We start from the raw sequence: 26,745 nt of genomic DNA, 5'->3' as shown, positions 1-26,745 counted from the left end.
CTCATGTAGCAGAGAATGGAAAGAAGTTGTATTGAATACTGTAGGGAAGTAAAGGATAAAAATTTGTGATTGGATTCAGAGAAGCTGGCATAGTATCAGGAATGACATTATCAAAATCTATGGGTATGATGCAGGTTGGCATGTAGGATTTTAAGATATAGATGTGGGAGAGACTGGAAAAAATGGAATGTCCTTTAAACAAGTAGTGTAGTTTTGAATTAGAGCAATGTGTTGGATATGGGTTTATAGATTACCAATAGAGAAGTGAATATGAAAAGAATAAACTAAAGTTAAAAGAATGAATTATTAACCATTGAGTTATTAGAAATTATTCAGGAGGGGTACTATAGGCACAAGAGGTAGGACAATACTGAGTTTATTTAAATAAAGTACTTTGGCTAGGTTTTGGGAGGTGCTGAAGTCATTAAAGAGTGACTTGCAGGCATTTTCTCTCTCAGGTTTTGGGGGTGGAGTGATAGAGTGTTGGATTTAGTTGGTGAAATCTTCAATGATGGAAAAGGTTATGGTATCTGGGGCAGTTTTCTTGAGGCTTTGTCTATGGATGTGCTGTAATGTTTTTGATAGGGTTTTGCATTATTCTTGGGAAAAGACTAAGTTGAAGTTACATGTGCTATAATCTTCCTTTGCAAAGTAGGACAATTGGATTTGTTTGTTATTGTGACTTGTACCGAGATACAGTGGAAAAACTTGTCTTGCATACCATTCATACAGATCAATTCATGACACAGTGCATTGAGGGAGTACAAGGAAGGTAAAACAATACAGAATGCAGAATAAAGTGTTACAGTTACAGAGAGAGTGCAGTGCGGGTAGACAGCAAGGTGCAAGGTCATAACGAGGTAGATTATGAGGTCAAGAGTCCATTTTATCGTTCTAGGAAACTGTTCAATAGTCTTATAACAGTGGGATGGAAGCTGTCCTTGAGCCTGGTGGTATGTGCTTTCAGGTTTTTGTATCTTCTGCCCAAAGGGAGAGGAAGAGAGAGAGAATGTCCCAGGTGGGTGGGGGTCTTTGATTATGCTGGCTGCTTAACTGAGGCAGTGAGGGGGGAAAAAAGGCCATGGAGGGGAGGCTGGTTTCTGTGATGTGCTGAGCTGTGTCCACAACTCTGTGCAGTTTCTTGCAGTCCCAGGCAGAGCAGTTGCCATACTAAGCTGTGGTGCATCCAGATAAGATGCTTTATATGGTGCATGGATTAAAAATTGGTGAGTGTCAAAGGGGACATGCCAAACTTTAGCCTTCGGAGGAAGTAGAGGTGCTGGTGAGCTTTCTTGGCCGTGGTGTCTACGTGGTTGGACCAGGACAGGCTATTAGTGATGTTCGCTCCTAGGAACTTGAAGCTCTCAACTCTCTCGACCTCCGCACTATTGATGAATACAGGAGCATGTACACTTCCCCCTTTCCTGAAGTCAATGACCAGCTCTTTTGTTTTGCTGACATTGAGGGAAAGGTTGTCATGACACCATGTTACTAAGCTCTCTATCTTAAAGAAAGGGATTGGTTATGAAGTACCAGAAAACCTTGGATGAGAAAGAATTTGTCAGCTAGCTAACCAACCTCAGATAACAATTTTGTGAAGGAGCGAGCCTACCCAGTAATAATCTTGCGTTGGGATTGAAACTTATTTCTACCTAACACTCTTAGGAGTGCCTTTATTGCAGTAATTTAGTCTGACTGGAAGAGTTTCAAACCGTAGTTCCTTGAAGTTGGACTAACAAAATGTAATGCTTGATGTTTGGAGCATTACTTCTAATTTAGTGTTTGCAGGTATTTAAGGGATATTTATATTTACCAACCTGTACTAATGCATTTTATAAAGTTGGAATATCTTCTTTGGTTATCCCTTAGTTGAGGATGACTTGCTTCCACCATAGTTTTGTGAATTTTGAGGTGACTGAGTACCATGTGGAATTTAGAGTCTGCTTCAGGTGGAACCTGAAGGGGCAGGTGTGAGTTGTTTGGATTATTATATGCTTCTTTGCTGTTGTGTTTTAGCTTTCATGTTATCACCTTGGAGAGAGTCTAAGTGCTTAATGCTTTTCTGGATGCTGTCTCACCAAGTTGTGCAGTCTTGGATCAGGGATTGCCATGTGTCTGTAGAGATGTTATTTTTTTTGAGGCTTTGCCCATAAGCCAATTTTGAGGGAATCCTTGGATTCATTTTCATTTCACTTCTCCTGCGAATTACTTGATGTAATTCTGAATGGAGTGTTAGAAACATAGAAAAACTATAGCACAATTCAGGTCCTTCGGCTCACAAAGCCGTGCCAAACATGTCCCTACCCTAGAAATTAGTAGGCTTACCCATAGCCCTCTATTTTACTCAGCTCCATATACCTGTCTAACAGTCTCTTGAAAGACCCTATCGTATCCTCCTCCACCACCGTTTCCGGCAGCCCATTCCACGCACTCACCACTCTCTGAGTAAGTTTGTTTCTGAAAGCCTGGAGTCAGACAAGCAGATGAAGTGGCCTGCCCTTTAGAGTTGATTGAGTGTGATCAAAACCTTGATGTTCAGCATGTTAGCCATTTGAAAATAGATTTGATGTTGGTTCACCTGTCCTGCCAGTAGATTTGAAGAACTTTGAAAAAGTGGTTTTATTGGTGCTTTTCCATTTCTTTGAGGTGAAGGATACAGAAGGGCAAGGATCACTGTTGCTGGGTGTTGTGTTTGTGCTGTTGTTCTTGAAACGCTCTCCCTTGAGTAGCTGAAGAATGTGCTCGGGTACTGGATGCCGTAATGGATTTCTTTGATGTCTGCCCTTGCTGAAAGATGATTCTGTAGATATGGGAAATGATTCATGTTGGCCAGGGTCTTGTCTTAGATCATAATTGATGATGTGTGGTGGGGACTGGTAGGTGAAGGAACTTTTTGTCTTCTGAATGTTTACTGCAAATCCTATCCTCTCTTGCGCTTCAGTGAAGGAGTCTAATGGTTTGGAACACTGCTTCTGAATATGCTCGCGTGCAAGCACCATTTGCATACTGTAGCTTGATGTCTTGAGTTTGGCGTGACCTTGATTTGGGAATGGAGGCAGTGAAGGTTGCAGAGTTTCACGTCAATCTTGTAGATTAACTCCACTCTATTTCCAACAAGTTCTCCATTAAGATGTAGTATTGAGATAGGGAAGATTTGAAAAGGTTGGTTTAGACTTTCTTGACCCAATCGGCACTGAGAAAGATCTTCCATTATCCTCATTTGATGGATTTGAAAGTTTTTGGGAGGTCAAAACAAAACGTTTCGTTCCTTATATTTTTCTTGGATTTGTTACACAATGAAGATCACATCCATTATGTCTCTTGATGGGTAGAATCTGCATTGCCACTCTAGGAAGTGCTCTTCTGCCATTGAGGCTGTAACTGAGGGATCTCTTGGATCATGACCCTTGAAGCAGACAGGGCATCTTCTCTACAGTTACTACAATCAGACTTCTCTTTTTGAAGATGGTATGGTGCTTCTGAGTTCCCCTGGCATTCTCTCTTCTTTCCATATGAAGTTGTGAATTTGCATCAAAAATACCTCTCCACTATGTTTTAATACTTAAAGGATTTTGTCTGCTCTAGTACCTAATTGGATAGACTTCCCAACCCTTGTCAAGCTGGGGTAGCTGTTGAGATTGTAGTGGAATGGTCAAAAGCTATGTCAAAGGTAAGATTTGATTGCGTTGAGGAGATCAAGGTGTTCTTTCCAGCAGGCACTGACCATCGTGCTGACCATGCTTGACTCTTGGGGTGACTCCTTCAGTGTTTGGGGCAGATGGTATTGATAGAGTTGGAGAATCTGTGCATATTGTGGTTGTCAGCTAACTTTGGGGTTTCCTGCACTTTTTCTTTTAAGTTGATAATGACCTTCAGATGGCTGTCGATCTATTCTTTTTCCTTGAGTCTTGATGGAGTCTTCAGTCCAAGAACACCTTTCATTTGTGATTTATACTCTTGGACCAATTGTTATCAAGCCAACCTAGCTGGATTCTTTTCATAGATGGTAATAATGGTGGACTTCAGGGAAGACCAGACATTAGAAACACTGCAGCTCTTGTTTGTTGGGAGTTGTCAGGTTGTTGACTGAGAGGAACTTTCTTAGCAGCGTCTTCAAATCCTTCAATGATTTTCCTGTGGCATTGTTACCTCCTTATTTTGGGCAAAGTTGCCAGCTTATCAATTGCTTTGTCTCCGTCAATTGGTCACCAGGTCCTGCCATGCAGCAGGCAGTGCTGTCATCCTTGCATTCCTAGCTTGGACACATGGCATTTCTTCTATCATTTGCCAATGCCTGGATCAAGACTATTGTCTCATGCCTTTGTACCCTTCACTCTGATTTTGACAAAGTAATGGTTTGTGTTTCACCACAAGGCATCATCCTTTGTGGTTAGCTTTCCCTATTCATTCCCTGCCATTTGTATCTTTTTCCAGAGGTTTATGTCCTTTCCAGTTCTGGCATTGAAATTACCAAGGAGGATCAGCTCATTTCCCCTTGGAACTTGGGTCATGGACTGCTCATGATTGGAGTCTCATTCCTCTTTGTCTTTATCTATTTCCTGAATGGTGCAGTGACTACTGTGCTGGTTCCCATGGTAGTTTGCTAGGGTGCCAGAGTAGTTCATTCCCATGAAAACACCTTATTTTAGTTTGGCCTATCAGAAGAAGGTGTAGCCACTTCCTTGATCTGGTTGCCTGCTGCCTGTCCCGTCTCGCATGGTGATGTCAATATTGAAGTATTAGTTGTCCAAGGTTATGATAGTGGTACAATATTCATGTCATTCACTGTTGGAGTTATCCAGAATGGCTTAATATCCAGCTCCTGAACGTCCTTCTGAAGAGTGGCATACGTGGCACTTGTACACTAATTGCTGCAAGTTGATGGAGTGAGGTAAAAGTCCAATGGCAAGCATGCCCACAACAATTGGAGACCAGCCTCTGTGGCATTGGCTTGACACATATGCAATACCTGCTCTCATAGATGCACTCCAACATGCACACTTTCCCACACCATCTTCAGCCCACACAACACTTCCCTTTTAAACAACCCCTTCATCAGTATCCTCCCTGCCCCTCTTCAACTGCTGGTTGCATCCACTCTCCTTGGGCTATGCCATCTCCTGACTTCTGCCACTTGGTCCAGGGCTGTTTCTTGTTTGCCGAATGTTGGGATGTAAGCTGCAGAAGCATGTTTAGTGGAATCATAGGCCAAAGTGAAACAGGTTATTGATCATCAGTCAGTGTAGTTTATGTTACAGGATCAGTGAAGTTGTCTTGGATGTTTGCAGTGGATTAGGTATTGCAGAAGAGAAGCAATTTAAAACCAGTGGAGCACTGTGGTTCAGGGAAAGTTTAAAATATGGGTACAGATCAGTAGTCCATTAATTTTGTGCCATATTGTCATGAAGCAGTTGAATACCATGATTCCCAACATCTACATCTGCCTTTTTGTTAACACAGTGTTTGCCATACTGCAACTTGCCTTGCTTCTGGAACGGCATTTACAACAAATTTGTGCTCGTGTACAGCTTATTTACATTGGTGAGAAAAAACTTGCACAACCCTCGTTCTATGCAACTATGTGATATCTTTTAAGTCTTTTCTTTGAAAAGCATGCATGTTGCACTTAATGTTCTCAATTTGCATTTTCAAGGTAGCAATGGTTAATAAGCAGATTTGCAGCCATTATTTATTTTACCATTGTTTTCATTCCTGATTATTAAGCTCTGCTCTCTTCCTATTGGTTCTTGACTCAATGACTGCTTGTTTAGGCTGAAATAGACTTTCTCAGATTTTGGCACCCTATTTAATATTCAGCCTGATTTCAAATTTTATCTTTTGTTTTTAATTTCTTCATTGCCCATTTGTTCTTTACAAAGGCAAATGTTCAAAACAAAATGGGAATCATTTGCAAGTACTTTACAGTAAATGTGGATTTGGCTGAACAATACAGCCCAAAGGGTATTGGTGTAGGGATTGTCATCATCTGGTAGAATATTACCAGTGGAATCTATTTTAATAACCTTTATTTAATATTTTAAATGATGTCAAACCAGGAGTCACAGCTTGGTGACTGAATTTGCAGGTAGCATAAAGCTGATTACATTAGACTCCGGAGTTTAACAGGGTGGACCACGTAGGATTTGAATAAACTTGGAATTGAGTAAGCTGACAACACAAAATTCTGGGTGGCATTTCTACTTAAAAGGGATACAACACATAGAAAATAAACAAGATCAGGGGTTCCTGATTGAAGATAAATTGGTGCTACCACTACAGTGCTTAGTGGAAGTGAGTAAAACAAGTCACGATTAAAAGGTTAATATTGTACTGAAATAGTGAGAACTTGTAAACTGTTTTTGCAACTCCCCTGAGATTTCTGACGTGGTTACCACATTTTGACATTACAATTATTGAAAGGGTAAAAAGAGTAATAAAAATTATAGGTGTTATGGAATATTTGGATGATGAGTGATTTATGTAAGTAAAGGTTATTCTCATTGGAAAGAACAAGGTACAGTGCTAATGGTATTGCTGTTTTTAGCATTCCAAATGAATGAGAAGGTTGACTAGGGCAAGCTATTTCACCTTGTCAAGGACAGTACCAGGAGAAATGGCCAGCAGCTGAACAGTATTTTGGTCCCTTAAGTTGATTACTAGGTCCCCTAACAGAGATACTGCAAGGAATTTGTTGATTAATTCAAAATTATGTTGGATGAATTTCTTTCATAAACATTTTGGGATGTACTTGGAACTAATTGAGATGTATTAAATGTGGCATACTTAACAGGACAGGTGACTCAAGTGATGTGTGCAAAGCCATCTCCACTTTGTGTCTTTATGATTTTTTTTGTTGCATTTGAATATGTTACGAAGTATCTCATGAAAACCAAATGCTGTAATTCATCAATAGCTTCATTATATTCTTCCAAGCTGCAGTCAGGAAGGCCAGAAACCAAATTAATTAGATGTACATTTTTTTTTGTCGATTCCTGGGGTTCTCTTTGATCAATTTTGTCTCTCTGCAGTTCCTTCTCGTCTTCTCCAACTGCCAATCCTATACAGTCTTGTTTTATCCCTGTAACACCATCCCCTGAGCCCTTGTTTTTCTGGTACTTAATAAAGCATTGCTACCTCAGCCCTGGAGAGGATATAAACCAGGTTTACCAGAGATAAAAGACCAGTTATGTGTAAAGGCTGGGAAAGCTAGGATTGTTCTAGTGGAGAAGCATAAGATTATATCTAATTTGGCTATTAAATGTCAATGATTAAACTCTGACATTATATCTGATCAATGTCATTGATGTGAAACATTTATCTCAGTTCTTCTCTCCAAAGAAGTTCCTAATCTGCTAATTATATTCAACTTTCTCTGCTTTCATTTCTGCTTTCCAGCATCTTTGGTATTTTGGTTTTATATGGAGGATCAAAATTGAAGCTTTAGTATACCAAATAGCGAGAAACTATTGTTCTTGGCAAATGGATTGATAATGAGAAATCACTGACATAAAATAATGTACAAAAAGTACTAGAGGGTAGTTGGGATATATAACTCACTGTATAAAAAGGTACTGGAATAAAGTTCTGTAGGATATGTATTTGTAAGAGTTTAATTTTGCAGAATTTATGGTTATGACAAAAGGAAGCTCTGGAACTGTACTGGACAGTTGTTTTTCAAAATGTTATCACAAGCATAGGTGTGGTGTGCATTTTTTTAGTCCAGAAACATTCACCCTTGAACTTTGAATGTGTCAAGGCCCTTTCTTTGGAGCTTGCTCCCTCCCTCCCTCTGTCTTGTTGAAGCAGCATGTTTTCACTGATCCACATCTTTTCCAATGATAGCATATCAACATTTTATTCCATTCATGAAGTTTTTAAAAAAGAAGGTACTGTGTAAATAAAAACAAGACTTGCATCTTTCACTACTTCGGAAAAAAAAAAAATCACTATGCTGTGGACAGTAAAATATTGGCATGATCACAAGGGAAAATTTTCCTATTTAAAATGCTTCAACTCTGGGACAAAATACAGGCCAGTATTTCCCAAAGTGATATTTAGCAGATGGTTCCCTGATCCTGGGAACAGGGCTGAAATTAGTTGGATCTGGCAGTAGAACTGCAGTAAGTTGGGTTGCTCAAGCTTTTTATCCCTCCTTTTTTGATAATATACGACTTCCATTCTGCTGATTGTGTTTTCCATACTGATTGTTTTCAATATTTTTTGCTGTCAGAGTTTGATGTAGCCCAGGTACTTGACCAAAAGGAAAGCCATCTTGAATTTACTATCATTATTTTCTAATGAGATGAATGGAACAAAGTCTAATTTGTCCATTTCTTAGTGGAGCTGAAACTTGCAATTCTTCAGAGTCTAGTCCTGTGCCATTGTTTTGAATGTGCCAATGTGCTGCTTTGATAGAAAAAGGGAGCTGGATGAGCATTAAATCTGGACATAGCTTTTTAAAAATAATTGTCTAATGAATATTCATAGACAAATTCTTCATTGCTCACGAATCTTTAGAGATTTCTGATCAGCTTTAATAAATTACTGCTTATCAAGCTAGTCTGGTTGATGTAGTAATCAATTATTTTCTTCGACAGGAAGAAGATCAGAATTTATTGTAAAGAAAGCTACCTTGTTCTGACATAGACTAAATGCAACTGCTTCAGGTTGTTTGTGGCTATGAAGTGGTTCGGAGAAACAAAGAATATGTTTGTAAATGGCAGCAGGAAAAATGGAGGAAGGTTGCCCAGTGAACATCATCAGAGTCAATCCAAGCTGCATCACTCTGGAAGGGGAAATACAAGGACCAACACAAGACTTGCACTTGGAAAACGCAGCACCCGTAAGTAACTTCTGTGACTGCTTTGGTTTTGTTGATTTTTGGAATTTAATCAGCCTCCATAATATGTATTTACAAATTGTTAGCTACATTATAAAAGTAGAATTTGAAGGTGAAACACCTTGGAAATGTTATTGAGACGTTATCAAGATACTCAGTTGTGGAAAACAAATTTCCTTTCTAATATACAATGAAATTTTGTAGGAATGACTTTAATATGTTTAATTCCATTTTTAACTTTGGTTCATAATTTACCTTTAAGTAAATTACCTCCCTGCCCAGACTATGTAACATTTACACCTACATGTGTAAAATTTGCCATTTGTTCAGTCTTTGTATGATCACATTGGCAATTATATATCTTAAAAAAACATTGCTGAGAGTGGATTCTAATCAGTAGGTACTGAAAGAACCTGAGACTGGGATAAATAGCAATTATTGCCCTTGTGTTATTGGTTCTTAGTTTTACAATGGTGTTATTGGGTACATTTTTACATCGAATTGTGGATACCACTCACTTAAAAATTGACCCAGAGAATAGGATTGATGATGAGAAATGACAATTATGTAATACTTTATTGTCTGATGACAAATCCTGATGACAAATGTAAATATTGCAAATAGCAGCAAGTTTGGCAGTATTTGATAAAGATTTTTGATCCAATGTAAATGTTTTTTTTCAATAAATGTGGAAAGAATTTAGACCTGGCATTAAGTGCTTACACTTCAACAATACTTCATTGGCTGTAGAACATCCTGAAGTCAAATAGTGTTTAAATAAATGCAAGTTCTTTTTCTTAATGCCATTTAAGGCCACAGCCAATATTATATTTTTGTTTTAGGCATGATGGGTTTTGAGGGTCACTGCTCTCGATATGTACCTTCCACTGGAATGACAGCGAAAGAGCTGTGTGAAAATGATGATCTAGCAACAAGCTTAGTCCTTGATCCTTACCTGGGGTTCCAGACACACAAAATGAACACCAGGTATGTCAGGCAAGTATCGACCACTCCAATTTTCAAATCTAAATAGATTGCTGAAGCATTAGAGGTAAACTATAATCTATTTGTGGATGCGATACAAAAATTATTTTTTTTTTTCTCCCATTTTTCTCCTGTTGTAGGTTGCTCACCACCTCACAACCTCCTCCAACCAGGAGGGTGAGATGGTCTGGGCCGCGGACTTCTCGATGACCGCCAACAGTAACGATCCGTGTTTGGCAGGCAGGTGTGACTGAAATGGGGTGAGCCTGACGCTGTCAGTTCCTCCTACCTCCCCCGAGATGGAACGCCTCGCTTCTGCGCGACGCTCTTGCAGCCTAGCCAAGAACTGACCAAACTGACCCGATTGAGGTAGGGGGATTCAAGTAGCAGGCAGTCCTGGGACTCGAACCCGCGACCTCCTAGTTTGGAGGCAAGCGCTGTATGGGGCTATGTGACTAAAAATGTTCACTATGTAGAATTGCTAAAAATGAGGTTCAGTCCACACTACTCCAAAATCCAAGTCATTCCCCCAACCCCCCCACCTTTTTGTTATTTTAAACATTTTTGCTTAATTTTTAAAGAAAAGCTGTTTAGAAAACGGCGGTTAATGGTACCTTTGGTATCAAAAGTCCAGTCCCACAATTTTTATTTTTTTTTATTCTTGCAATAGTTTTCTTAGTCTAAGTGTAATTTGTTCAAAATAGCAGAAAAATAAAATGTTGTGTCATGGTCAGGCATTTTTGACTAGTTTCTTACCGGTGCTTTTCAAAAAAAAAGTCTTTGAATAAGAAGTTATTGAGGTCTCTCTTCTATCAAATGTTTTACACTAATAAACGTCATAAAATTGGTACTGACAGAAAATTGGCAATTGACAACAACGTTATGGGAATAAAAAGCTGGTGAACACAAGAATAATCTGGCAACTTCAAATGTGTAGTTAACATCTGAAATATAAAAGTGTTTTTTTTAAAGAAAAAACAAGAAAATATTGAAGTCAAATATGCTTGACCATTTGATGCTAAAATGGGACACATTAGAATGAAGTGTCCCACAACATGGTGATGATCAGATAAGTAAAATGGAATGGTAAGTCAAAGATGTTATTGGACTGTACACCATCTTGATATCAAAATGTTGTGGTGTTTTCCATACGGTGAGTATATATTTTAAATGTGCAATTTGTATCCTTTGTGAAGACAAACAATTACGGTGAGTAATTGAAACTAGCACATATCTATTGAGATGTTATGGTTTCTTAGGAAGCTTATGGCTTCTGATGCTTGCCACCAGTTCATGTGAATGTCTAGTTGGATATTCTACTTCTCTCCAGACTTCATTTTCATTATTAGACACAGGTCTGTTTGTTTAAATTTTTTATTGTGTAATTGTACATCAAAGGTGGTTTTATTTCTACTGCTTCCAGATAATAGAAATTAGTCTTATCTAATTTTTAGGTCATCCATTTTAGAACTGAGATCAGTGTATCAGAATATCATTGAGATGATATTCTTGGAACTGGGTATTATCAAAAAGATTTGTTTATAGGTGGTGAAATGCTTGCGAATGAGTACAAAAAGAACTTAAAAGGCTAATGGAATGTTGATCTTGAGATCTGGGGCTGAAGGATAAAGGATGTCAGTTGTTGTACACTGAGAAAAACACTGGTCAGAGCCCATTGAAGTTCATTTCTAGGTACTGCACTTGAGGAAAGATTTATTGGTCTTGGATCAGGTTCCAAGTGATACCTGGACTAAAACAGATAAAATAGAATGACTAGTTGCATTGACCAGGCGTGTATTTTTCTTGCTGTGTATTCATTTACTGGATGTGGACATTATGGTCTATCCCTAATTACCCTAACTGTAGAAAACTGTGAATTGGTATGTGTTGTTGCCATTTGCTGGTATCTTTGTTCTTCCAGGTGGTAGGGAGTGATTTGTGAGATGTTCTGGAAGGAGCCATTGACAGTACAGTTCATACAGGATGTACACTGTAGTCATGGTGCTGATGAAGGGAGAAAATATTTAGAGAAATGGGTGCCAATTAAGCAGGCTCATTCAGCCTAGATGGGTTTGAACTTGTGTGCTATTGTAACAGAGCTCATACTGAAAAATGGGGAGCACCTCATCACACAGGAATCTTCTGGCTTGTAGGTGCTGGGAAGGTTGTGGGGATGAGGAATTGAGTCACATTGCAGAATACCTAACTAATCCCTATTTTTGTAGCCAGACTGTGGTTGCTCAGTTAAGTTTCTAGTTGATGTTGATGGAGGGTCTTGGTGATGGTAGTGCTGTTGAATGTTGGGGAAAGGTAGTTGGACTCTTGTGGGAGATGATCATTGCCTGTGGCCTGTCAACCTGTGCCTGAGCATTGCCCAAAATTTGCTGCACGTTGGTATGATGTTCTTCAATTTCTGAGGAGTTGAGAAGGAAATTGAACCTCGTGCAGTCATTGGCAAACATTGATACTTCTGACCTTAATGATGGCAGGCAGGATCATTGAACATGCTGAAGATGGTTGGGCCTTGGGCACTGTCCTGGGCAGCTCCTACAGTAATGGCTGATTGAACTAACAACCAATACCAGCCATCTTCTGCTACACAAAGCAGGTCTCTAATCAGTGGAGGAGTTAATTTTACAATGAATTCTTGATGCTTAGATGACTGCTGTCACTCTTATCTTGAGTTCAGCACTTTTGTCCAAGATTAGACCAAGGCTTTAATGAAGTATGGAGCTGAATTGTTCTGATTGTGACTTCTCTTTTCTACTTAACCCCAAGACTGGATGTTTGCTTCATCACAAAGGCAGTCTGTTCCACGAAATCATCTGACTCCACCCCTGCCTTGGCTCATCATCTTCTGAGAACTTTATATGCATCTTTGTTTCCTCCCTAAATCACTCTTCCAGTGCACTTCTGGCCAGTTTCCTTCATTCAACCTTTCACTTATCTGCCATTGAGAACTTTGCTATCTAACCCACTTACCATTATTCTTGTGCTTGGTGACTTCTGTTCCCAGTTTCTTGACATCTTGATTTTGAAACACTCATCCTTGATTTCCATGGCTTTACCTCCCCACCCCTTGCTCTCTCTTAATCCCTACCAGCTCTACGAGGTAGTTCGTTCTTCTGTTTTATCCTTTTATCACCAATTTTCATTCCTTCATTGTTGGTGGCCAAACCTTCGGCTGCCAAGGCCCTAAACTCTGGAAATCCCTCCCTAAACTCCTTTTCTAACATTCTAAGACTTCTTGTCCAACCTTTTGGTTATCTAACTAAATACCTCTTTGTGGCTTGGTGTCAACTTTTATTAATTCTCTTGTGAAGGGACTCTGAATTTGTTACGGCACTAGAAGAGCTCTGTAAATGTTGTTAAAAAGAGTGTGCATTGGAACAGTTATAAAAGGAGGACAAAGGCATGTTTTTGATCTTCCAACAGAGTTTCAGTGCTGTATGTACAACTTTAATAATATGAATGATAAAACTTACCATTCAATTTTCTTTTTTCTTTTCAGATTTCGACCTATAAAAGGAAGACAGGAAGACCTGAAAGAAGTAATAGAGGATTTCAAAAAGAGAGAAAATTTAGAAAAAGCTTTCAAAGCATTAACCACAGGAGAATGGGCACGACACTATTTCCTCAACAAAAACAAAAGCCAAGAGAAGTTATTTAAAGAACATGTATGTGGTGTTTTCTTTATTTAAAAACTATTTTTCTCTCTAACAGATTTTTCAGGAGTATGGTATTTGCTTAAGAGAATTAATGATCCCAGCAAAGTACTCCAGTTCTCCAAAACGTTTTGATACAGTTTGTTTAAAGTTTTTGATTAGAACATAAAAAAGCCTTTTAGATGCAAGGTTTTTACTTTGTTTCTTTTAATATATTCAACTGTTAAACTTCTCAAGGACACTTCTGTAAATCTAATGACTTCTGTGCAAAACATTTTAATGTGCTTTCATCTGTTATTGAATAATAAAACTCTGATTGTAAAGCATGCTGTTTTGCATTTTCCATATGGCCCTACTTATTCAAATTCCTCTAAATTTTTAGAGTAGAATTTTCTTCACTAAAGAGGAAGAAATTTTTTGGGCAAGTCAAATTGACTCAAAAGATTACTTTTAGAACAAACTTGTCACCGTCAGGGTAGTTTGTTGTCTTGAGTGTGTTTTGGGTGATAGGTACTCTGAAGGTATTACATGTAGACTGGGTGGCAAATTGGGTCACATCTTTTGCAGCAATAGATTTAGTAATGCAAGTGATTTCATTTTGTAGGTCACTTCACTTTCTCAGTTGCGGCTCTATGTATGCTCCTCCATTTACCTCTTTTAAGAAGTGCCCATCCTAGATTGGCAAAGTTTATGTTGTGGGTTTATATTTTTTACAACCAAGTGGAGTTCATAATCTTAGTTGGCTCCTCACCATCCTCTGAAATGAATCTTGCCTCATGACAATGTAGGTCAAAGAACATAAGAAATAGGAGCAGGAGAAGGCCATCTGGTGCTTTGAGCCTGCTTCACCTTAAGATCATAACCAAACTTCTACCTGTACTCATTTTCTACTACTATTTCCATACCCCTTGACTTCCTTAATGCCCAGAAATCTTTTGGTCATTTTTGAATGAATACAATGACTGAGCTACCAAAGGCCTCTGGGATAGGGAATTTCAAAGGTTCACTGCCCTTTAAGAGAAGAAATTTCTCATCCTCTGTCCTAAAAGCCTCATTCTGAAATAGTACCCTCAGTCCTCATCCAGGGAAATATCTTACTTGCCTCCAATCAGTCAAACCCTGGAAGAACTTTGTACGCTTAAATGAAATCTCTCATTTTTTCTAAACTCAAGAGAATACAGCCCCAGCTTAATTCCTCTCTGCTCATACACCAAACTTGCTATCCTTGGAGCCATTCTGGTGATTCTTTGTTGCACTCCTTTTATGGCAAGTATATTTTTTCCTAGAGTAAGGAGACCAAAACTGTACATGATGATAGTGCATGTGTGATCTTGCTAAGGCTGAATAAACTTGAAATACAACTCTTACTCCTGTATTCCAATCCTCTCAAAGGCTAACAGATGTATTGCCCTCTAAATTGCTTGCTGATCCTGAATGTTGGCTTTCAGTGAGTTGTGTGTAAGTGCACCTACGTCATTTTGAACATTAGCACTACCCAATCTCTCACCCAATTAACAAATATTCAGATTTTCTTTGTGAACCAGAATGGGTAACCTCATGTTTCCATTCTGCTACATTCTCACCCATTCAACTTGTCCACATTCCTTGAATTCTCATTATATCCTTCTTCACACTTTCAATCCCATGTATTATCAGCACACTTGGAAAAATGAGATTTGGTTCCCTCAACCATGAAAGGTGGGGCCCAAGCACCAATCCCATTTGTCACAGTCTGCTAACCAGAGAATGATCCACACATTTCTACTTGTTGCTTTATTTATAACTAATAATTTCATGTCAGTATATTACTTTCAGTTCTATGTGCTCTCATCTTGTTGAATAACTGCCCGTGTGGAATCTTACTGAATGCCTTCCAAAATTCCAAATGCAGCACATCCACTAGTTTTCTATTCTGTGTATCATATACACAAAGAATTCCAGTAGATTAGACAACTATGATTTTCTCTTCATAAATTCATTGAGGCTCTTCTCCATCCTATTATTTTCAAGATGTTCTGTTATTTTGTTCTTTATATTGATTCCAGTATTTTCCCTACCATTGATATTGGACCAGCAAGTCAAGTGTTTCCTCTTTCTCACCACCTACCCCCCCCACCCCCCCACCACCAACTGCCCCATCCCTGCCTTAAATAGTGAGATCACATTTTCTATCCTCCAATCCACAAGAACAATTCTGAATCCATCAAACCTTGGAAGATAATAACTAGCACATTCATTCTCTCTAAAACCACCTCTTTCAAAATTCTGTGATGCAAATCCTTAGGTAGTACTTTCAAAATAAGTCATAGTAGAAATTGTTGCATTTCCTACCATGACTACTTTTGTGGACTTTGGACATTGTGGCACTCATTAATTATGATTGGGGTGAGTTTGAGCAATGCTATCCTCCTGTTCTCCCTTGCGTTCCTAATCCCTAGATTGTACACGTTCCTTGATCACAAGATACATTGGGAATAACAAGGCAAAGGCTTCTGGATTCAACAAAAATATCATATGGGAGACGTAACCTGTGTTTTGCATGTGCAGTACTTTGCTGCAATTTGGGCCTGAGTCACATAGCTCAGAAGCAGGTCCTCTGTCTCACCATGCCTATGTTGACCATCAAGTACCTATCTATACTAATCTCTTTTACCAGCACTTGGTCTATAACCTAATATACCTTGGCGATTCGATTGCTCGTCAGTTGCTTCTTAAATGTTGTGAGAGTACCTGGCTCCACTATCTCCTCGGGTGTGTTCCAGATTGCAATTGCCCTCTGATCCCCTTTAAACCTTCCTACTCCTCACCTTTAACATGTACCCTTTAGTCTTAGACTCCGCTAGCATGGGAAAAATCTACTCTATGCCTCTCATAATTTTGTATACCTCTATCACATTGTCCCTTGGCATCCTCTGCAGCAAGGAAACAAACCCAACCTACTCCTTATTGAAACATTCCATCCCAGGCAACGCTGGTGAATCTCCTCTGCACCTCTCCAGCACAATCGCCGTCTTTCCTATATTATGGCAACCAGAACTGCACACAATATCCCAGCTGTGACTGAACCAATGTTTTGTAAGAGATCTTGTACCAAGACCTCCCAGCACTTGTATTCTATGCCCTAGCAAATGCAGGCAATAATTCTGTAAGGCACCTTTAGCACCCTATTTAGCATCACTTTTAGGGATCTTTGGACTTGTATGCCAAGATCCCTTTGTTCCTCAATACTTCCTAGGGCCCTACCATTCATTGTGTATGGCCTACACTTAGTTGACCCTCCAAATGCATCACCTCACATTTATTAGGATTAAGTTCCATCTGCCACTGCCATGTCCAATTTATCAGCTAATCAATTTCTTTCTGTAGCATAAGATTACCCACCATGCTATTGACAACACCACCAATTTTATGTCATCGGGTAATTATTAGGATATAGAGGCCAGTTATTTTTGGAGAATATATAATGAAATGGACAACTCCCTGTTGGGAGTGGGGGAATATAAATTTTTGATATACTCGTAAATCACTAAGTAAATTGTAGTGGTGGACGATAGGTCAAAAGATTTGTCAAATATTTGAGTTTATAGTTTATAGGATATTGTGATTCAGCGTAGTTAAAGTTTAGCTGTATAAAATTAACATACAAAAAGTTATACCCACAAAATGTTTAATATATTTTGGGCAGGTTTTTATTTATCTGAGAATGTTTGCAGCTGAGAGTGGATTTGAACTCTTGCCATGTAATCGGTATTCCTCAGAGAAAAATGGAGCCAAGATAGTTGCAACCAGGGAATGGTAAGACTTGAACTAATGTTAAATTATAGATTCACTTATGCATGTGGTTATTTCATTTTTAATGCTCATGATATTATGTTAGGTGTTACAGTTGTATTTTGTTTAATAACACCTGCAAAGCACTTTGGAACGTTTTACTGCACTGAAGATGATATTTAAAAATATTTTTAATGCTTCAAATACTGATTTATATTGTAAACAGATTGTCAACTTTATTACAAACAAAAGCAGGATATTGCTTCAAAATGGAAACAACTCTCTGGTAGAAAATTCAGGTCAATGGCCTTTCATCAGAACTGTGTTACGGATGAATGACATTTATTCAAGTTGAGTGCTAGAAAGGAGGATGGCTGATTGAAGAAAAGAGAAGAGTATAGGGCTGGAGGGTGACAGAAATGAGTGTGGCAATGGTAAAAGGAAGTGACAATGAGACCCATAGAACAAAATTTGGTCTAGAAGAGTCAGATGCATAGTTTCAACAGAGGACTTTTAAAATTTTCATTGACTTTCTGATTGACTCCCCAAAGCCTTACCATTATCTAAAAGGCTCAAGTGGAGAATGTGATGGAATGCTCTCCATTTGCTGTCCAGAACAATTTATCTGACTTCAACAGCAAAGCAGCCACCACTCTAAAATTCACTCCCTCCTTTTGACCTGTTGGTGATGGTTTGTACCTGTACAAGATGGATTGCATAACTGGCCATGGCTTCTTCAGCAATACTTCCTAAACTCTTGACTTTTACCACTTAGAAACCCAAGGACACCAAATGCATGAGAATTTCATTAACTGCAAGTTCTTTCAAAGCCACATAGCATCCTGCCTTGGAATTATCTCTTATTCTGTCATTATTGCCAGATTAAAATTCTGGAGATCCTTGCCCAACAGCGCTTGTAGAATGGCTCATTATCTTAAGGACAGTGAGAAACCTGTTTTAAATGCTGGCATGGCCACCAGTGCTCAAACCTTGTGGATAAATACCTAAAAAAAAAGGGGAAAAGGTATGGAAAGTCTGAAAGTGGTTTGAAGGTTTGATGCCAGGTGGCCATGCCATCTTTTCCCGGTAGATAGATCTAGCCTGTTTATAGATTGATTTCTCATATTTGTATCACAATTGATTAGTAAGTGTCCATAATTATGGAACATTGGTACACTTGAAATCTTCGAATTTGAAAGCTTTTTAAAAAAAACAAAACAAGCTTGAGTTCAGATAGTGCTTTTAAAGTCGGAAAATATCTTTAAGGCACTTAACGGGTGTAGCAAAAGAAGCTTTGTCATGGGCAGGTTTTAAAGGATGAGTGATTGGGGAATATAACTTGTGGATTTGAACTGCAACGTCCATTCATAAACTTGCAGAGCAAGGGTGTTGCTGAGTTATTGAAACATAAGTTTCAGAATAAGGTCTCAGAATAAGTAGGCCCATTTATGACTGAGATGGGGAAGAATTTCTGAGTGCAGTGACTCTTTGAATCTCCTTGCCACAGAGACCTGCAGTGGTGGAGACCTTGTATTTATTTAGGGCTGAGATGGATATGTTTCTAATCAGTAAGGAAATCATGGGTTATGGGAAAATGACAGGAAGGGAGAGGGTGGATAGACTTGGATTGTTTTCTCTGAAGCATCAAAGGCTGAGGGGCTACTTGATAGTATATAAAATCATGAGAGGCATAGATAGGATAGATAGTTGGCATGTTTTTCCCAGAATGGAAATGCCTAATACCAGAGGGAATAGATTTAAGGTGGGGTGGGGGGGGGGGGGGGTGGAGTTTAAAGGATATTTGTGAGACAACTTTTTTTTTACACAACGCACTACCACGGGAGGTAATGGAAGCAGATACACTGGTAACATTTAGGAGGCATTTAGATAGGCGCATGAACAGGTGGGGGATAGAAGGATAAAGACCAGTTTAAATTGGCATCATGGTTGGCACAGATGTCATGGTCCTAAGGGCCTATTTCTGTGCTGGACTGTTCTATGCTCCATGAAAATAGGCTTAGAATGTTAGATCAGGCATGATTCTATTGAACAACAAAGCAAGCTTGGGGCTGCATGGCTTACTCTTTTTCCTGTTGTTACAGGTACATCAAATCTGTATTTGTTCCTAAGCTCTTTTATAAACTGGGGATAATCTGAATATATACGAGGACCAGTAGGGGATAGGGAATCTATAATGTAATTGAAATGTGGTCATGGGATCTGGAAATAAGGCAGATGGGCAAGATAAGCTTGGAAGCAGAGCAAGATGGGGGTTCAGGTGGGAGCATGGTGAGCAAAGTAAAGGATGGAAGATCCAAAGGTAACTGAAGAGATGGTCAGAATGTGAGACAAGTTGTTGAACTCTGTGCATTTGGTGTAGCTTGGGCATGGAAGACACGGAAACCATGAATAAATGATCCATTTGTTGGTTAGTAGCCTGAAGTAACATTTTATCCATTCAAGAAGTTATGCTGGGTTTTAATTTTCAATGTAAATGAACTGCAAATATCTTACAGATCTTTCTTGTTAATTGACATGTTAGACAGGTCCTCATTCTCCATAATTTTTGTTTAGAGCCTTGAGTCCTTAATATTTTTTAGGAGGGTGTGCTCAAAATATGGTTTTGGTGTGAAATGGTTTTCATTTGGCTAAACCCAAAAGTTAAAAGCACCTTAACTCCAGTGAACCTTCCTTCAGGCAGTGTTCTCCTTGCATTACAGGCAACCCCCAGGTTATGGTGGGTTGCTTTCGTAGAAAACAGGTTGTATTGCAAACATGAAGCCATGTCATCTGTGCAGGCTACAAGAAACATGAGTTGAAAAAAATAAATTTTGTGTAGATTTACTTTTTCTTTACACAAATTCCGTGAGAGCAAATTTTATTCTGTATCTCAAATTTTTGGAAAGTGATTTGTGAATTCTGTAATGGCGAATTTCCATAACCTGAATGGCTCGAACATGGGGGTCGCCTGTACTTAAATACACTGTTTTAACTTTTTCATCTTTTGCGCATATGCCCCATATAATTTATGCTATATGTTAATGATGACTGCAGTAATTATCAATGCTCTTGTTCATGTTTGTCTCCCATCATTAGCACAAATAAACGAAACTGAACTACGTGTGTTAGCATTTTGCAATGAATGGTAACTTTGAGTGGAAGTGGAAAACACTTCCACTCAATTCAGAAGGAATTATGTCAGTAAATGATTATATTAGCATCATGTATTTCACAGACTAAAGATATTAATTGGATGCAATTTTTGACTTGTAAATAGGAAGAAGAATGACAAGATTGAATTATTGGTTGGCTGCATTGCAGAGCTGTCAGAAATGGAAGAAAACATGCTACTTCGGCATGGAGAAAATGATTTTAGTGTTATGTTTTCCACAAGAAAGAACTGTGCTCAGCTTTGGCTTGGACCTGCTGCATTTATCAACCATGGTATGGAACATTCTACGAGTTACTAAACATTACTCACATAATTGGATAGTTATTCATCATCTTATTTCATCAGCATCCTCCTGCCACAAATCTTTTTTTGCTTGAAAAGAATTCAAATACATCAAATTAGATTTTTATGAAACATCACACACAAATCTGAGAAGTTTTTTTAAGCACAGAAAAAGACTAAAATGCATAAAAGAAAGAACTGTATAAGTTACACAAGATACACTTCATGCCAAATAGTCAGTCGCTTGCTTCTTGTTGACATCATTTTCATTTATATGGCACCTTTTAATGAGGTAGAAGATCATATAAGAGGAGAAATTGTGAAAATTAAACAAAGGTACATGGGGCAGATAAACTGATGCTTGCTCAGATAGGTTTTAAGGAGTACTTTGGAGAAGAGAGATGTAGAGAAATGAAGTGAACACCGGTGTTCAGCAACTTAGGCAGCTGAATGTAGAGCTGCTTGTAGTGGACCAAAGAAATGTTGGGATAGATGTATGGCCAAAATTAGAGGATCATAGAAATCTTGGAAAGTTGTAGGAGGTTAGATATGGGCAAAGCCTTTAAGTTTGAAAACAAATGAAAATTTAAAAAGGCTTTACTGGAGTGGGAGGTAATATAGATCAACAAATATCAGTGAATGGTGTTTTGGTGTGAGTTGTGCCACATGCGGCAGATTAGCCCAGCTTTATGGATGTGTAAGGTGAGAGATTGTCCAGGAAAACTTTCAGAATATTCAGATCTGTGGGAACAATTGCATGGATAAAGTTTCATCAATAGATGTGCTTCACAGGGACAGATACTGGTAATTCACAAATATCACATTTTTCCATAACTATTAGCATGGAGTCAAGTTCAGTTGAGATATCCAGGAGGTGGTCAAGCACATCGTTGCAGTCATATAGAACTGGATGCTATTGGCTTTGTGAGGGCTGGTTCCTCTGTGTGCTCAATCCATTTGCTTGAGTCTACTCCCCATTCTTATAGGCAACGTCCCTTCCATAGGATCAAGTATTTTTCATTATAAGACTTCCTTCGCGTTGCTAACCTAGATGTAAATTCGGTGTCTATTTTCATTCATAATGGAAAATGTATTCAGGAAAACTGCTTCAGATTTATATTCTTTTTAGTATACTTAACTGCCAGATGCAGAGAGTTTCCTCTGGAGAGATGAATATGGAGTATGTTAATGGATTAATAATCAAGAGGTTTGGTATAATCAGTATTCATATTCCATCATGGCAGCTAGGAATGTTTAATTTCAGTTAATTTTGATGATCTATATAAACAGTGGTCACGAGACTGCTGGATTACTTGGGAAAAAGCCTTTTAATTCACTAATGTACTTCAAAGAAGAAAATGTGCTGCCCTGTGGTATGTTTGACAGTAATGTGGTTGAGTTTTAACTGAAAAGACTCAGTGAACTGCTTTGTTCAGGACAGTTGAAGGATGGCTGTAAATGTGGCCATGCCACTTGCTCCCACTTGTTGTGAATGCCAAATGAAGTTTATTGTACTGAGTAGCCAGCCAGAGACTCCAACTTCTGATGTTCCGCAGTTGTGAACCATTGAAGCAATTTTCCTTACTTAAAATACCAAAGTAGTATGACTATTCAGAAAAGTATAGCATTCTTGTCTTTGTTTCTGTATTTTGAGAAGTTCAAACACCATGAAAACATCAAGGGTTTTCATAGTTCTCAATCTGCAGAATGTTTTTCTTATTCCTGAATATTAACTTCTTAATACCTAACATTCACCATTTAACTTTTTTGACTGCTGAGTATTTTTCCATATTTCCTTATGGGAGAACAGCATTTTCAAGTCTGTGCTGGTCAGAGAGAAATCCTGTTCTCCAACTAACTTTCCTTGTAACCTATTCTCACCACATTTCCAACAATTCCCACCAGATTCTACCACTCACATATACCAGAGGCAGTAAATAATGGCATGTGTTTGAGATGTGGGAGGAAAATTGAGCAACTGGAGCAAACCCGCACAGTCACAGAGAGAATATGTGAACTCTACACAACATCAGATGGCAGCACTGAACACCGGTCACTGCAGTTGTGGTGCAGCATATCTTTTAGATGCATCACCATGCTAGTCAAGATGGATGGCCTTCTTCTTGGGTCTGGCAGGTTTTTATACAACAATGTAAATCCACAGGTAGTGTTTGTCCTGAGGTGTCAATTAATCAATTGGCATGCAGTTGTTATTGTCCTGAGGTGACTAATGAGGGAATTTTGGGAACCACAGACTCTTTTACAGATTAAGCAGGAAGAGTCTGACAAGGCAGGCAGATGTGTAGTTTGTTAAGGTGGTCTGCTGCTTACTGTGTGTTGTTGATGCATGGCTTCAACATTCTCAATACCATCCTGAATGTTCATTCTTCACTTTGAGTGGTCATCAGCCTGAGATTCCCAGGAGTCAGTGGGGATATTGCATTTTCTTTTAAGGGGGCTTTGAGCACATTCTTGGATTTTTTTCTGTGCCATTTGGTAATCTCTTCCCATGATAGAGGTTGGAAAAGATTGTTTCAGTGCCTGGTGTCAGGCATGCAGGCAACCTACCTGCCCAATGTAGGTAACTGAGTATACCTGGTGTACTAGGGCCTAAATGTTCAGGTTGTTGACCTGGGAGAGGACTCTGATATTGATCCTTTCTGTGAATTTGGAGGGCTTAGCAGAGATAGTATTGGTGGTAGTATCCTAATGCTTTGAGGTGCCTTGTGAGGTAATCCAGGTCTCAGAAACATACAGGGGGGCAGGGATCCTTGCTACCCATTAGACTGGGTTTTGTGCCAGGTCTGAGGTCTTGATCTTCAAACACTGGGCCATCATCATGTGTCCGCCTTCTCTGAGAGATGGGAACTGGTTAATGTTTTCCAGGGTCTCGCCATGAACTATTATTGTCAGTGGGCAGTGCAATACAGTGGAGGCATGTTGGTGGAGGATCCTTGACTTGTGGATGCTGGGTGTGAGGCCCATCCTCCCGCGTGCTCCATTGAATACATTGATAATGACTGAAGTTCAGCCTCTTAGTGCATGCAAATGCAAGTGTTATCTCCATAGTGCAGCTCAATAATTGAGGTTTGAGTGATGTTGGTTCTAGAGTGTACTCACCATAGTTTGGACAATTCCTATTAATTCTGAAGATTAGCCCAACTCCCATAAGAGGTTTGTTGGAGGTAATGTGCAATATTGCCATGAAAAAGATTAAGAAAAGTGTTGGGACAATGGCGCAGCTTTGTTTGTCACTGGTTTGTGCTGAGGTTGGCTCTGTTGTAGACCCATTCGTTTGTATCATGGCTTGTACGCCATTGTGGGTGCAAATATAAAATGGAGACAAATCTCTGCAGACAGCCGAATTAGAAGAGAGTGTTCCACAGTCTCTCCTGATTGATGGAGACAAAGCTTTATGGAGGTCAAGAAAAGCCATTTATAGCAGTGAGTGCTGCTCCCTGCATTTTTCTTGGAGTTTGATGAGAAGTGCAAATTACATCTACTGCCTCTAAACGGAAAGAATCCACACAATGATTTGAGAAGCAGCTGGTTGGCCACTGGGAAGTAGTAGTTCAGAAGGGCTCTTGTGATGACTTTCCCTGCAGATACAGCAGGGAGATCTCCCTGTATTTGCCACAGCAGGTCATGTGATCATCTTGAAGAAAGGAGATGACTACGGGATCTTTGAGATCTGTGGCATATTCTACTCTTCGAATCTATGGAAAATGAAATTGTGGATTTGTAACTAAAGCTCTTCACCATTTGAGTTTTAAGATTTTGACAAAGATAGTGTCAATTCCGGAGGCCTTATTATTTTTTAGTTGGACCTATTCAACAACATTTTTGGTCAGGCGGCAAGGTTGGCATGAACGTGTTGCTGTGTAGTGCTCACATCAAAGACAGAATCGTATTCCTTCCAGTGGCAGTTGACTGCCTCTCTGTATCTGATGAGTTCACCCCTGTGGTTGGCTCTCAGTGGGAGTACTCTGGGTGTTTGGGCAATAAAATGCTTTTACAGCATTGAAGAACGCTGCACATGTCATAGATGTTGGTGAGTTGCTGAGCCCACACTCTTTCTCCATCACCAGCTGTTCCTTAGGCCAAGGATTTTTTGTTGGACCAATGCATCCAAGTGCCTGTATAACTATCTCTTCCCCTGGAGAAGTGGTGCAGCTGCTGATCCAGGAATGCCTTAAGTGTGCAGTTAATTCACTGCTTGATCTCCCTAGTCATTTTCATCAATCCAGCCCAGGTTCTAATAGAGAAGCCAAGAGACTGTTCGCAGGTACCTTTTGTGACAGACTTCAGGGCATCCCATAAGCTGTGGATGCTTTGCAGACCTTGTGGAAATTTTCAGGTTTTCTGTGAGGGGCTGTCTGAGAAGAGCCACTATTATGAAGTTGTTGAGACCTTCGATGTTGATCCTGTGGTAACACTTCTGTTGATGCTCATTCTTTGGTGACAGGTTGGAGGATTAGGTGGTGGTCAATCCAGCAGTCATTGGTACCTGTCATGTCACAGGTGATGCAGACATTTTTCATCCCTTGCTTGGATGATGTATTTTTTAACAGTTACCGGCACTTGGACTGAGGGTGTTGCCATATTGTCTTGTACTTGTTCCTCTGATAAAAGTGTGTTCATTTTGACAAGCTGTGCTTCAGCCATTTGGTCAAAAATAGGAGTAAGCCTTTGCTGCTCCTTTCTTGTGTATCACGCCTTGCTTCTGGTCCCTTTCCACCCAGCGTTGAAGTTTGTCTTCCTTTGGATCCATCTGAAGCTTCCAAGTTTGGGGCATATGCACCGATGACCGTATTGTGTTGCTTCCATTTTGATGGCATCCGTTAGTCTTGTGAGACCATGGATCTGCGCATGGAGAGTCTTGCTTCAGTCGGTAGTGGTAGAGTAGCGTCTGATGTGACTGATGACAGTGGTGAGCTTGCTTGAGCTCGCTTCGAACCAGTCCTGTGTTTTGCCCCGTTTCTTCCTGAAAGCCTTGAGTGCAGTGCTGTGGATAGTGTCCCTGAGAGATTCCCATCTCTGCAGAGCATCCCCTTCTGGTGGGTCTGCAAAGAGAGCATCCTCCAGTGATTTGATGAACTCTGCCACTTTGTCTGGGTGTTGGGTCTTACTAGCACCAATGTGCTGCTTGCCTGGAGGCTTGGCGTAGTGCATCTTCTTTGGCTGAAGTCTGATCTTGCAGCAAACCAGAGAGTGGTCTGCGTCGCAGTTGGCACTCCAAAAGGAGCGAGTCATGAGCACGTTTCTCAGGTGGCAGCACCTTATGATTATCAGGTCTAGCTGATGCCAATGTTTCGAGCGGGTATGTCTCCAAGACAGTTTATGCTGAGCTTTGGTCTGGAAGTAGGTGTTAGTGATGCAATTCATGGAGCATGTAAAGCTCGAGCAGTCGTTGCCCATTATCGTTCATGTTGCCCAACCCACACCGCCCCAGGCAGCTTGGCCGGGAGTCGTGGTCAGTGCCTACTCTGGCATTGAAGTCGCCAAGTATCCTGACTTGGGATTTCCTGTATTGTCATTGAGAGCTGATCATAGAACTCGTCCTTCGTGTCTTGTGTAGAGGGTTGGGGCATAGACGCTGACAAGGTTGACAGGCCCGTCAGATGTGTGGAGTCGTAGTGAGAAAATCCGCTCTGTCCCTTTCTTGCTAGGCTCCACCATCTTCAGCAGCGAGTTCTTCACTGCAAAGCCGATACCATGCTTTCTGGTCTCATCTGAGCCCTTGCCCTGCCAGAAGAAGGTATAGTCTCTCTCACGTAGGGTTCCCGATCCTGCGAGACATGTCTCTTGGAGTGTTGCGATGTCCACTTGGAGTCTCAGCAGTTCATTGTTAATCACTGCTGTCTTGCGTGAGTCGCTGATCTCCCGAAGGTCATCTGATATACCAGTGGTCATGGTCCGTACATTCCAGCATCCTAGTCTGAATGCTGGCTTCTTTTTTTGTCTTCTTGTTGTGCCTGGTGCAGTGTTTGCAGTCTGCAGTTCGGGATACTTGTATTCCTAAGCCCCATGCA

General features: G+C 39.8%; 1 protein-coding gene across 11 annotated transcripts in view; it reads left to right on the top strand.

Moving 5' to 3' along the window:
- kmt5b (lysine methyltransferase 5B) overlaps window positions 1-26,745 on the top strand; it is an 89,154-nt gene that overhangs the window by 39,182 nt on the left and 23,227 nt on the right. For 8 of the 11 annotated variants that reach the window (XM_052028876.1, XM_052028881.1, XM_052028877.1 and 5 more), the window contains exons 2-6: window positions 8,598-8,842; window positions 9,682-9,835; window positions 13,335-13,500; window positions 17,174-17,283; window positions 20,537-20,703. In XM_052028876.1, the coding sequence (XP_051884836.1) occupies window positions 8,680-8,842; window positions 9,682-9,835; window positions 13,335-13,500; window positions 17,174-17,283; window positions 20,537-20,703 (760 nt within the window). In that variant the 5' untranslated portion in view covers window positions 8,598-8,679. Of the gene's footprint in view, window positions 1-8,597; window positions 8,843-9,681; window positions 9,836-10,035; window positions 10,193-13,334; window positions 13,501-17,173; window positions 17,284-20,536; window positions 20,704-26,745 lie in introns of those variants that run through there. The other 3 variants (XM_052028884.1, XM_052028885.1, XM_052028886.1) reach the window with 3 other exon arrangements.

The sequence above is a fragment of the Pristis pectinata genome, chromosome 14 (assembly GCF_009764475.1).
Source record: "Pristis pectinata isolate sPriPec2 chromosome 14, sPriPec2.1.pri, whole genome shotgun sequence".
NCBI lineage: Eukaryota > Metazoa > Chordata > Chondrichthyes > Rhinopristiformes > Pristidae > Pristis > Pristis pectinata.
The sequence above is the reverse complement of the archived record's forward strand: the minus strand, read 5'-3'. Positions and strand labels throughout refer to the sequence as shown.